This window comes from Anastrepha ludens, chromosome X, assembly GCF_028408465.1.
Source record: "Anastrepha ludens isolate Willacy chromosome X, idAnaLude1.1, whole genome shotgun sequence".
NCBI classification, from domain to species: domain Eukaryota; kingdom Metazoa; phylum Arthropoda; class Insecta; order Diptera; family Tephritidae; genus Anastrepha; species Anastrepha ludens.
This window is the reverse complement of record NC_071503.1, coordinates 10,644,752-10,658,096: the sequence shown is the minus strand read 5'-3', so window position 1 is coordinate 10,658,096 and position 13,345 is coordinate 10,644,752. Positions and strand designations below refer to the sequence as shown.

At 38.7% G+C, this 13,345-nt stretch overlaps 2 protein-coding genes across 2 annotated transcripts; both read left to right on the top strand.

Moving 5' to 3' along the window:
• The first annotated feature begins 207 nt into the window (after positions 1-207).
• Positions 208-1,963, top strand: LOC128869571 (uncharacterized). Its single transcript, XM_054112146.1, has 2 exons — positions 208-1,746; positions 1,806-1,963. The coding sequence occupies exons 1-2, from the start codon at positions 520-522 to the stop codon at positions 1,812-1,814; spliced, it is 1,236 nt and encodes a 411-aa protein (XP_053968121.1). The 5' UTR covers positions 208-519; the 3' UTR covers positions 1,815-1,963.
• A 666-nt stretch (positions 1,964-2,629) lies between these two features.
• On the top strand, positions 2,630-4,930 carry LOC128869570 (E3 SUMO-protein ligase ZBED1-like). Its single transcript, XM_054112145.1, has 2 exons — positions 2,630-4,648; positions 4,715-4,930. Exons 1-2 carry the CDS (start codon positions 3,269-3,271, stop codon positions 4,919-4,921), a joined length of 1,587 nt encoding a protein of 528 aa, XP_053968120.1. The 5' UTR covers positions 2,630-3,268; the 3' UTR covers positions 4,922-4,930.
• The last annotated feature ends 8,415 nt before the right edge of the window (positions 4,931-13,345 follow it).

Below are 13,345 nucleotides of genomic sequence, written 5' to 3'. Positions count from 1 at the left end.
AAAATTCCTGTCATAGAACGTAAATTTCTTTTCGATCAAAGAACTGCCAGAGTCGGAAAGATTGGCTCTATAGATGTACTTGAAACTGCAAAACTTACTCGTCGAGCTGAAAGAAATGAAAAAACGAAACATAAAATGACATCCTCTAGTACTTACACTTCTTCTGTTGACAATGCCAAACGTTTTTCAGATGATTTGGATGACAACATTGAAGAGTTCGTTGAGAATCGTTCGCCTGAAGTACAAGAACATGTCAAAGATCCAACATTCGCTCTCAGCCCATCAACATCATACCTTCAAAAGCCTTCTACCTCACAAATGCGCATTAATCTTCCTGAAACTGCAGTAATTAGTGACCGATTTGGTGTTTCGGAAAGAGCAACCGCTGCAATTGCGACGTCAGTTCTGAAAGACCTACAAATCGTTACTGATACAGACTTGACTTTTGTTATAGATAAAAATAAAATCAGAAGGGAGAAATCTAAAATCAAAAAAGCCTTGCAACAGGAACCTTAAACTATGTCCGAAGCCCTTACATCCCTTTATTTTGATGGGAGAAAAGATGAGACCTTATACCAGGAGGAAGTAGGCTCCAAGCGTTATCGCAAAACACGCAAGGAAGAACATGTCTCTATTATAATGGAACCTGGTTCTCAATATATAACTCATGTAACGCCTATTTCTGGTACAAGCAAAGGTATCACTGAAAGTATGATATCTCACTTAAATGAAATGGAATTTGATTTTAGTGAACTTCTCCTAGTTGGTTGTGATGGCACAGCAACTAATACAGGCTGGAGAGGTGGTATTATTAGGCGTATTGAATTATACTTGAACAGACCAATTCAGTGGAATATATGCTTGCTTCATGCAAATGAATTACCTTTGCGACACGTATTTCAACATTTTGATGGAAAAACAAGTGGACCGAGTTCATTTTCAGGTACAATCGGAAAACAACTTCAGGGCGTTGAACACTTGCCTGTTGTTAATTTCAATAAAATTGAGTGTGATTTAGTACAAGTCACATGCAGAGACAATTTGAGTAAAGATCAAAAATATCTTTACGACATTGGGCAAGCTATTCATTTAGGTAATTGTTCATCTGATCTGTCTCTGCGAGATCCAGGAAAACTCTCCCACGCGCGTTGGCTCACTCTAGGAAACAGAACGTTGAGATTATACATATCAAGTGAAGACCCTTCTGGAAACTTAGTTCACATAGTTACGTTTATAATGAAAGTGTATTTACCTATGTGGTTTCAAATAAAACTGAACGATTCAATTGCAGATGGTGCGAGACATGTCTTCACTATGATTAAAAATTCTCGGTACTTACCAGAACATCTTCTGAGAATAGTTGATCCTGTGATACAACACAATGCTTATTTCGCGCATCCTGAAAATTTGCTTTTATCTATGGTCACAGATGAAAATCGGAATGTACGTAAGATTGGGGTACAAAGGATTTTAAAAGCCAGAGAGACAACTTCTACTGCGAAGAATTCGGTGCGCTCATTCATTTTGCCAAAACTGAACTTTAATGCCACTAATTACTATGAAATGATCGACTGGTCTTCTACAATACTATCACCTCCTCCAGTACTAAGAAATGTCTTAAATGCAGATCTGTTATCTTCCATTGATAACCAACCATCTATCTCTCAATGGAACTTGTCAAGCTTTCCATGCCACACTCAAGCGGTAGAGCGAACTGTTAAGCTTGTCACTGAAGCGTCGAACAAGGTATGTGGTTATCAAAATAGGGATGGTCACATACGGTCAACTTTATTTTCTCGTTCTAGTTTGCCTAAATTTGATCACAAATCCCAGTTTGTAATTAACGCATAAAGAGAGTTCACTGTACAAATCTTCACGATCGTAAATTTTTTTAATGATAGTAGCAAACAAAAAATTTAAAAAACAAAAAAAAAATATTTAAAAAAACATAAAATATTAAAAAAAACAAAAAAAAATTATAAAATATAAAAAAAAACAAAAAAAAACATAAAATATTAAAAAAAAACAAAAAAAAATTATAAAATATAAAAAAAAACAAAAAAAAAAGTGGGATCAGATTTTTCCCCACGTCCTCGTCGTTGATCCTGGGGAAAGCTAAGCGTGAAAAGCCTTATAGAATGCATGAATAAACTGCTTAAATACAAACTAATCCTTATAAATAATTAAATTTAAACATAATAATAAGTAAAACTTTGGAAAACGACATTTAAAACATAATTCTAAAAAAATTAGGAAATATGCATTTTTCGACAAAATTTTCAAAACTTTAAGTGAGTTGCGCGAACAGAAGATATTAACCGATTTCAATTTTTTTTTTACCAAAATACTTGTGTTACTCCATAGCAACTTTTCCGCACTATTAGAATTTGATTTGAAAAATTTGTTGGAATTCGAACCACCCTATTGTCCATTGCTTACTTCTGCTTATTTAAACGCGTTCCGCGTAGTGATTTTTAGACTCTATCAAACAGAAAAAGAATCGCAGGGATGATAATAATGGCACTGCGCGACGGTGCATTACCATGGTGGTTTTCCCACAAATCCGTTCTTTTTTGTGACAAATTGATTCACGTAAATGTCGCACAACACCCAAATAATAACCCTTAATAATTAGAGGTGGGAAACTATCGATGGCACTATCGACACTATCGATGGTTGAGCACTATCGAGTCGACTCACTATCGATGGTCATGCAGTACCGATAGTGTATCGATAGTGCCTCGATAGTGTCACCAATAGTTGTGAAATAAATTCCGCGTTTTGAAAAAGTGGCGTCGCTTGGCTGGTGAAAAATTTTCTTGCTTTCAATTACAAAACAAAAACATAATTTTAAAGAAATGGATCGCTTTCTCCAAATGGGTAATAAAAATAAGAGTAGTTGAAGCAATTTCAAAGCAACTATTAATATGTGTGTTTTATAATAGGCAAACGCCGCAATTCGAAAGAAACATGCGATTGCAGCTCATCGGAATCGGAAAAGAGCTCTGCGGCTACAACATCTAGCCATAAATTGAAAAAGAAAACAAAAATATCTGATGTGTGGAATTACTTTAAAAGATCAGATGATAAAAAATTTGCGAAGTGCTTAAATTGTGAAAAGGAGTACAAGACAAGCGGAAATACGTCCAACTTGCGGGATCACCTGAAACGGTTTCATCCTAGTTTAAGGGACGATGAAAGGAACTCCGCTAATTATGGAGATCAGGGCGACAGCATATTATCCACCAGCAGCAGCTGCCGATCAAGTATGAGATCTTTAGATTCATACATTAAAAACTCTGTCCTGTACGATTCCAACTCATCGCGAAAAAAAATTATTGATAAAACTTTAGCGGAGATGGTTGCCTTGGACGTACAACCGTATAGCATAGTAGAGGATCGTGGATTCATCAAGTACAGCAAAATTATGGATGCCAGGTACAAGCTGCCAAGTCGCCGTCATTTACAAAGTGTGCTGATGATGGATTTATTTAAAAAAACTTCGGCAAAGCTTTCAACCATTCTAGAAGAAGTTTCTAGTGTTGCTGTTACGTGTGACATATGGTCGTCACGTGCCAACATAAGTTTTTTAACAGTGACTAGCCACTTTATTCATGAGTTCACTCTTAAAACAGCTTCATTGGCAACAAGAAAGCTATTGGATGCCACGAACCATTCAGCTCAAAATATTGCGAATACTTTGCAAGAAGTTTTAAATTCTTGGGGTTTGTTTGACAAAACTGAGTGTATTGTCACGGACAATGCCAGCTCCATGATCAAAGCTTGCGAGCTGTTAAAGATTCGTAACATTCCCTGCTTTGCTCACACGTTAAATTTGGTTGTTCAAGACGGTCTAAATTTCGACGATGACGAAAAAACAATGGCAATAATTTCAAAATGTAAAGCAATTGTAAAATTTTTCAAAAAAAGCACTATTGCTAATGAAAAGTTTAAGATGGCGCAAGAAAAGTTTGGGTATTCACTTTTACAAGAAACTCCAACTAGATGGAATAGTTTCTTTTATATGATTCAACGAATACTGGCGACCCATGATGAAATTGCAGTAGTACTATTGTCTACATCCAATGCACCACTCCCATTTCAAGCGGAGGAAATTGATGTTTTGAAGGACATGGAAAAAATTCTTACAGTATTTGAAGAAGTTAGCAAAAGAATATCTGGTGGGAAATATGCTACGATTTCGCTTATAATTCCCTTGACAGATGTACTTATTCGTAAAACGCATATTATTTCTTCGGATGTGCACACTGAAGTTGGACAAAAAATGGTCACTGTTTTATTAGATTCAATCGTAAAACGTTTATCGCCATATGAAAAAAAAACTGCGACGAGAATGGCGACAATTTTAGATCCCCGATTTAAAAAGATTGGGTTTCAACATATGTCAAATGCCGAACAAGCTGCACATTGTTTCGAAAACGAGTTGACGGCTTTAATGAACAAAGATAGTTCAAATGACACAAATGTGGAACCCATCTCAACAAATAAGGACCCGCTTTTCGACTACATTGGGAACAAAGCCCGTTCCATGGCTAGAAACACGCGATCGGATGCTATCATTGCGAAGAGGCAGTATTTGGAAAGGCCCTTAAGCCAACAAGATGTTGATCCCTTATTATGGATGAAAGTAAATTATAAAATTTTAAATATCAATATCCAAAAACTAATTTGTTCTCATTAATATTTTTCTTAGGTTAACCAGACGGACTTTCCTGCAATAAAAACGTTGATGTTAAAATACTTTTGCATTCCGGCCACTTCTGTCCAGTCAGAGCGGGTATTCAGCAAGGCAGGGCAAATAGTATCAGACCGCAGAACACGTCTAAAGGAGGAGAATGTGAACATTTTGTTATTTTTAAACCAAAATCTTTCGCTTACTTCCTCGGAAACCACCGAATAAGCGACGTAAAACATATATCTATATATATAAAAAGAAGTTACATTTCCTTGGTAATCTTATAACTCAAGAACGGGCTCTCCTATCCAAACCAAATTTTTAGGCTTTGTTTGGACTATTCAGTAGATGGTTTGTGTTTTAAAATTTTAAGAATCGGATACCAGGGTCTCGAGAAATAGGCCAAAACGTGAACCCGGGTAACCCTAGGATGTGTTTGTACAATATGGGTAGCAAATGGAAGCTGTTGATGATTCTATAGTATAGAGTATTTTTGATGCCACTCCGTGACTAGAGTCTCGAGATATCGCCCAAAATGTGGACCCCGATAACTTAAGGATGTGTTCGTACAATATGGGTAGCAAATGGGAGCTGTTGATGATTTCTATAGTATAGAGTATTTTTCATACCGTTCCGTGACTAGGGTCTCGAGATATAATCCAAAACGTGGACCCGGGTAACCCTAGGATGTGTTTGTACAATATGGGTAGCAAATGGAAGCTGTTGATGATTTCTATAGTATAGAGTATTTTTCATACCGTTCCGTGACTAGGGTCTCGAGATATAATCCAAAACGTGGACCCGGGTAACCCTAGGATGTGTTTGTACAATATGGGTATCAAATGGAAGCTGCTGATGATTTCTATAGTATAGAGTATTTTTCATACCGTTCCGTGACTAGGTTCTTGGGATATAGGCCAAAACGTGGACCCGTGTAACCCTAGGATTTGTTTGTACAATATGGGTAGCAAATGGAAGCTGCTGATGATTCTATAGTATAGAGTATTTTTAATGCCCCTCCGTAACTAGGGTCTCGAGATATAGACCAAAACGTGGACCTGGATAACCCTAGGATGTGTTTGAACCACATGAGTATCCATTTCGGCAAAAATGTAAAGCACTTATGGATTTAATTGTGAAATTATATGTATTTGGGGAGGTGCGTTGCCATATGTACTCCATCGAATGGCAGAAAAGGGGATTGCCGCACGCACATATACTAATTTGGCTGGTACATAAAATAACTCCGGATCAAATCGATAGCCATATATCAGCTGAAATTCCTAACCACACTTCTGATCCTGAGTTATTTCAAGTTGTCGTTATATACTACATTTCCTTGGTAATCTTATAACTCAAGAACCGCCAAACCGATTGACACAAAAATTTTAGAGTTCTTTTCTATCTTTGAGGAGGTGGTTTGTGTGAAGTTTGATTGAAATCGGTGCAGCCGTTCCTGAGTTATGATATTTTATGTGAGTAATGGTTTCCTCTCATACGAAATGCCTGTATGGGAAAAACAATAACAAATACACAGCCGCTTATGAGCGTTTCTGTTGTACTGTTGTGGTTGTAAGTGTATTATGTTAATATTAATTTTGGGCGAAAATATAATAAAAACTGGAGCATTCAAGGAACTGGAAAAACATTTTTAACTTTATTTATTTTAGCATAATTTATTTAGCGTAAAAAATTGAAATGGAAATTAAAGAATCAAAGTTTAATTACAAGTTTTTATCGGCTCTTTCACCTTACCTGTATATAGGTGACCACCACAATCAAATTTTAAAAAAGTACAGAAAAGGCTATTGTGACATCTTTAGAAAGAATGAAAAAAATCAACTAATTCAACTGTTTAAAGATTTTACGAGTTCTATAAAGAAAACTTAATATGAAAAATTTCTTGCGATATAAAAAAAACATTTTATGTATGGTGGTGCGAAGCCCACTGGGTGATGCTAGTATGTACATATAAATAATTAAAAACATTAAACTATGTTTTTGAAAAATTAATTTTAGTTGTTTTATGTAGGTCACTATCGAGGCACTATCGATGGCACTATCGAGGCACTATCGATGGTTTGGTAAAAAACTATCGCCGCTATCGATGGTGCCGACTATCGATAGTTTCCCACCTCTATTAATAATACTACATCTGACCTTGTGCCAAATATTCGTGGTATATAATACTGTTAAAGTCTATAAAAATAGTGAGCATCGCTTTCTTTTTTGACTGAAAATTACGTGGTTTTTTGGTCTTGGTTCATTCGGAGCTCTCCACTCACTCACTTGATGTCTGGATTGCGTGTCTTACTCATAAACCCACGTCTTGGCGGTCGATGGACTCACGATCGTTTTTGAAGCGATTATGTCACTCACAAACGGTTTATTTCTTTAGAGTATCATTACCGAAACAATTTTCAACATTCTGTAACGTTTCTTCAAAGCAATAATAAGTTTAGCACTAAATATCAAAAAAGTTTGTGAATTGAATTCACAGATATAATGTATGATATTTTATGGTAATAATAAGATTTACCGCGTTCAACTTTGTGAGTTGAATTCAAAGGGATAATTAAATAATTAATACTACTGGTGATAAGATGGATGCTTGAGAAAATAAGACCGGGTGAAATTGATGCCATCAAGAGTGTAGGAATCCCTGATTCCGAAACAAATCCAGAGCTGTACGAAATAGCGACAAAGCAATGTACCCAATAACCAATCGTTAACATATCGTTTTGAATGTAATTTACTCCTATTAGTTATGCAATCCTGCATATAATCTAACATAACATGTACACAATGTCAACTCATGAATTTGAAAAAAAGTGGTTGGCTTAACACCAATGTTTTGGTTTTATTTTTATCCTGCGACGAGGGGAAAAAGAAAAAAACAAATTTATTTCAATCCGGGTGGCGCTTTAATGTATTTAAACAAGGATGTTGAATAAAAGTGAAATAATTAAAAACAACAAAAGTTCACGAAAAATTTGCTTTAACAGGAAAACCATTCGGTGCCATCCATCCTCATTATGCATGTTGGTTGTGCGAACAGTGGTAGTGGTCAAAACATTATGCAATTATTTCACAACTTTTCGAAAAATCAGCACATTTGAGAGTCTTATTTAGAACATCTGCAACCACATTTCAGTGCTTGCAGTGTAAATTGTGCAGAAAACGAAAAATCTCAGTGCTTTGGAAGTGCGTTGAGTTACATGAGCAAACATTAAAACAATTAACGGAAAAGCTAGGGGAACATTTCGAAGCAAAGCGTCCAAAGCGTTAAGCAAGTGGCGAATAGATGAAACAACTGGAACATATCTTGGTAGCGCTGGAATAGAGCTGCCTAAAATGGCATTTGTTTATGAAATAGGGAAATATTCCAGTTTTAAGAGGTTTTATTCGCTAGCGGCGAATCTTGCTCGATAGCTTTTATATTGCTTTGACATGGAAATTTTTCGTCAAGTAAGCCGAGCAGAGAGATAGCGAGCAGAGAAGTGGCGAATAGAAGAAGCCTATGAATTCTTTTAACACGAAATGTAGCCAAAGCAAACGTATCGGGATTATGTCGCTGATCTCCGAGGGCTAGTCCGGCAGAAAATTGTGTCTATAACTTCCTAGATGAGATGACTCGCGATCAAATAATCCCTAGTATCGTGTGTATGTCAAAGCACATTAAAAGTTATGATCAAAACAGAACCAATGAAAGTAAGGTGACAGGAATAAACGCATTAACAACGTATGTTAACAAAGATCCATACCTGCGTCGAGTTCGCTATTTTGTCAAAAATGCAGGAAAAACTAATTTCGCCAGACGCTGCGCTTCAATCATTTTTGAATAGGATGCATCTATTTACCCTTGCTAAAAATTTATTCTGCCTGCAAACTGTGTGCACGCGCGTCGCCCTCCCCTTCAACTAGTTTATATGTGAAATGGCCTGCGCCAAGCCATTTAAATCGACTTTGCCGGCCCGTTTTATAACTATAAATGGCTTACATGTGTCTATGTGTTTTCACAACAACTTCAGCTAGCAGAATATTGGTTTTATCCTCTATATTTCTATTGAAGGGATTTTGATAACATCCGATAAAGGTATAAAGCATCTTACACCTGCGCTGTTCTATCGTGCATCAAACGACCTTGCTGAACGTTCTTCACGGACTGATAACTCGCCTTTCAAACTTAGACAGGTTCGTTCGGTATTAAGTCAAACGTCGGACAGCCCGAAGCTAAAAGCGTAAACGCGACGCGCAAATTAGACAAAGTACCAATACAGATACGTCACAATCACAACCAAGTAAAGTAACTTGAACTCCAGGAGTTCAAAACCCTTTAGTTTCGAACGAGAAAATTTCGCTCCTTCCATCATATGATGGCGAAAGGCCCACTCTCACATCGCGGCCAATACATTTAACTTATCAAAACTCAACAGTTTCACATGAACAAGCAGTTACTTAATCAAACCGCAACAATAGGAGATATACCAAGCCTCCAAACCTCTCGTATGAAACGTGAAATAGAACTTTATGCAGCCCAGTACTTTCGTAAATAGTTAACAAAAACTTGTATTGTAATTAATTAATTGTTGTTGTAGTTCAGAAATTTGCAGGGTTGAGAAGTTTTATAATCTCTTCTTCTTGATTGGCGCTCCAACCCCTAAACGATTTTGGCCGAGTTTAACAAAGCACCAGTCCTTTCTTTCTCGTACTAACCGGCGCCAGTTGGAAACACAGAGCGAAATCAAGTCCTTCTCCACCTGATCTTTCCAACGCAGAGGAGGCATTCCTCTTCCTGTGCTACCACCTGCTGGTACCGCATCGAATACTTTTAGAGCAGAAACGTTTTTAGTCGCTGGATCATTATTCACTGCACTATATCTATGTCGTTCTAAACACCATACAGCTCATCGGTCCATCGCCTGCGATACCAGCCGTTGCTAACGTGCAAAGGTCTAAAACTCTTCCGCAGAATCTTTCTTTTAAACACTCCAAGGGATGTCTCAACGAATGTTGTCATCGTCCAAGATTCTGCGCCGTACGATAGGACGGGCATGATGAGAGCCTTATAAAGTGTTAGTTTTGTTCGTTGAGAGAGGACTTTGCTACTCAATTAACTACTTAGTCCAAAGTAGTACTTGTTGGGAAGAAATATTCTAAGTTGGATTTTAAAGCTAACATAATTATCGGTGTTAATACAGGTTCCTAGATAAACGAAGTATTTTACAATCTCGAAATCATAACTGCCAACACAGACGTGGGTGCCGATACGCGAGTACGCCGACTGTTTGTTTGATGACAGAAGCTACTTTGTTTTGCCCTCCTGCAACACCAGACCCATTCACTTTGCCTCGGTTGTTAAGGTCGATGATGCCATGTCATCGGCATACGCCAATAATTATAAGCTCTAATAAAAAATTATGCTTGAGCGATGAAGTTCTTCGGCGTTATTTAGAAGATTAATCCCGCGGCAATTGGACCAGATTGCAAAATCAACTCTCTTATGGATTGGGCAGATCACACTTAAATTCCAATCGGTGGGCATACTTTCATCCGACCATATTTTGCACAAAAGCTGATGCATGCATCTTACCAGCTCCTCGCCGCCATGTTTGAATAGCACAACCGTCTCAGCTTAGTTGTTTTTTTAGCCGCATTATCGCTATTCATCTCATCTCGACATTGTCGGGTAGCGGAGTGACAGTACCGTCGTCAACCATTGGGGTATCGGGATCTCCACATTCTCTGTGAAATGCGCAGTTGTCACTATTTCGCAGGTTTGAGAAGCGTTCCCTCCATAATTGAAGCACGCTCTGGATGTGAGTCACCAGATCGCCGTCTTTGTTCTTACAGGAAATCGCCCCGGTCTTAAAACCTTCTGAAAGCCACCGAACTTTCTGGTAGAATCTCAAGCAATCTCAGCATCTTAAGCTCTTTGCACTCACGTATTTCATGTGGATAATACATCTCTCTTTCTTTTTCAGCTACCGACCGCAGTGTGGCCCTATAGGCAGAATCCTTTCGTGGCGCGGCAGCATGACATTCTTCGTCGTACCAATTGTTTTTGAGGCTTGCCGACATCCAATTTCTTCTCCGGCGGCGGAACGTAAAGAACGGCAAATGGTGCTTATTACTCCTGCATGCCGGATTGGTGGGCAGTACTCTCAGAGAGCCAATGGCGAATCTTTTGGTTGTCTGCTGCGATTGCAGCTTTCTGATGTCGTACATTCTTTGCGTAGTTAGATGTACGTTTATTGCTGCACAGAGGTATGTGCGCATTTTGGCTGCAACAAGATAATGAACCGAGTTGATGACGGAGCACCAGAGGCGTGTCTTCCATCTATCGCAACATGATCTGGTTGCCCGTGTCTCGATCAGGAGACAGCCATGTTTCGAGCCCAGGAAAAGTCAATCAGACCCTGTCCGTTAACGGAAGTTTCTGTACTGAAAATCTAACACCGACTTCGCGCTCATTTACATAGGAGTTGTAAAAGAGATCGCAAGGTCCAATGCTCTTCTTGCCTTGCCCAGTCTATCGCAGTTCTTATCCGAGGTTTTGTGTAGTTTTTGAAGGGAGGCGGGTCCCAAACGCAGCGCACAACCAGATATCCCGGGATTTAAAGCCTTCTCACATTAGCTAGCTCTGAATCGGATGTTCGGACTTCTACACACGGAACCATTTATATAATCAGCAATTAAAAATACCATTTAACTACCTCAAATAAGCAATTCCAATAATATTAAAATGTAATGAAATGTACCCAATAGCCATTCGTTAGCATATCGTTTTCAATGTAGTTTAGTCCTTGCTGACATCTAAGCCGGACAGTTGTTCGAGACTCTCAAACAGCGGCCTGTCCAGGGTTAACATTCTGTCCTTCCATAGGGCAGGGCATTCACAGAGAAAGTGGAAGATAGTTTCCTTTTTCTCCGGTTGTTTACAACTGAGACAGTATGTGTTGTGAGGGATGCCCATTTTGGCTGCTTGTTCTCCGACAGACCAAAAGACAGTTATGACTGCCGTTAGCCTCCAGGCGTCCCGTCGTTTCATGTTTAACAATATTGACGATTGTTTGAGGTTGTAGGTGGGCCACAACTTTCTGCTGCTTTTGCATTTCGTTTGGTCTCTCCATCTGCAATATGCGATTCGAAGGTATTTTAGGGAAATTGTACCTTTGACTGCACCTAATGTTGTGAATACCGATTCTGAAAGAGCGTTATTCATGGCAGATCCCCCTCTTGTCAGTTCATCTGCGTTTTCGTTACCTTCAATATTTCGATGTCCCGGTACCCAGATTAAGGTAACTTTATAGTTTACACTCAAGGTGGTAAGGCTATTCCTACTTTGTTCCACCACCATAAAGTTTGAAGGCACTGCGGGCATTGGGGAGACGCACAGATTTTTCAATTCCAAGTCTATGAGAGTATATACCTGCTGCAACACCACAATCCATTTTAGAACCATCTGTATAGACTGTAGTGTCGAAGTTGTTTGGTGAGAATCCCTTATTCCTCCTTAGATGGAAAGAGAGTGGCGAAATTCCTATTGAATGTTACCGTTGGGACGATGTAGTCGGCCCTCACCGAGGTTAACTGAGTTTGTCGCAATAGTAGACTGGCATGACCATAAGTTTTTTCTTTCCAGCAACCCGCTTCGCTTAACCTAAATGCACTCATGGTTGCCGTCTTCCTAATGTGTGGGTCTATTGGAATAACATGTGTTAGTGCGTTGAGAGCCTCCCTAAGCCATGATCATATTGCACCGACCGTTATTGCCCAGGCTGATCTTTGTATTCTGCCGAGTAATTTGGTATTGTAATCTCTTCCTAGCGCTTTCCACCAAACTACTGAACCATACGATAAAATTGGTCACATAACCGCCTGATACAACCACAATGTATGCTTAGGTTGAAGACCCCATCTTCTTTCAAGCATACGTTTACAGACATATAAAGCAATTTCAACTTTCCTTACCTGTTCTTCAACGTTTAATTTCCAGCTAAATTAGGAGTCCAAAATTACCCTTAAGTACTTTGCATTGGGTGAAAGTGAGAGTGAGTTCTGTTTTACGCGGGTTTAAACTTAGGCCACAGCCTATTGCCCAATAATTAAGCTCGCCTAATGCCCTTTGAATGATCCCACTGATCGTATTAGGACACATTCCTGACGCGTTTTATTAAAACTTTGCTAATCACACATAACCAAAGAAGTGGAGATAATTCTCCCCCCTGTGGAGTACCGCTATGGACTCTCTTAGTTATGTTGATATTACCCATGTTAGCTTTGATGATCCTGGTTTCTAGCATAGAGATGATCCAATTGCTGATACAATTTTCCACCCCTAAGTCCATTAATGACCTTTGGATAGCATCAGTGCTAACGTTATTAAATGCGCCTTCTATGTCTAGAAAAGCCTTGCCTTTGAGGTAAGCATGTTGTGCAGTTGATATACTAGAACTCTCCAGCGAACTTCTAATGTGCATATCTAATCTAAAAGCCGTTTAAAAGTTTTTAAACGGAAGGACGACAGACTGATTGGCCTAAAATCCTTCACTGATTCATGGTCTCTTCTACCTGCCTGTGGTATGAAGACGACTCTAACAAGTTTCCAGCTGTTTGGAAAATAAACTATGTAGGTTTAGACACGCT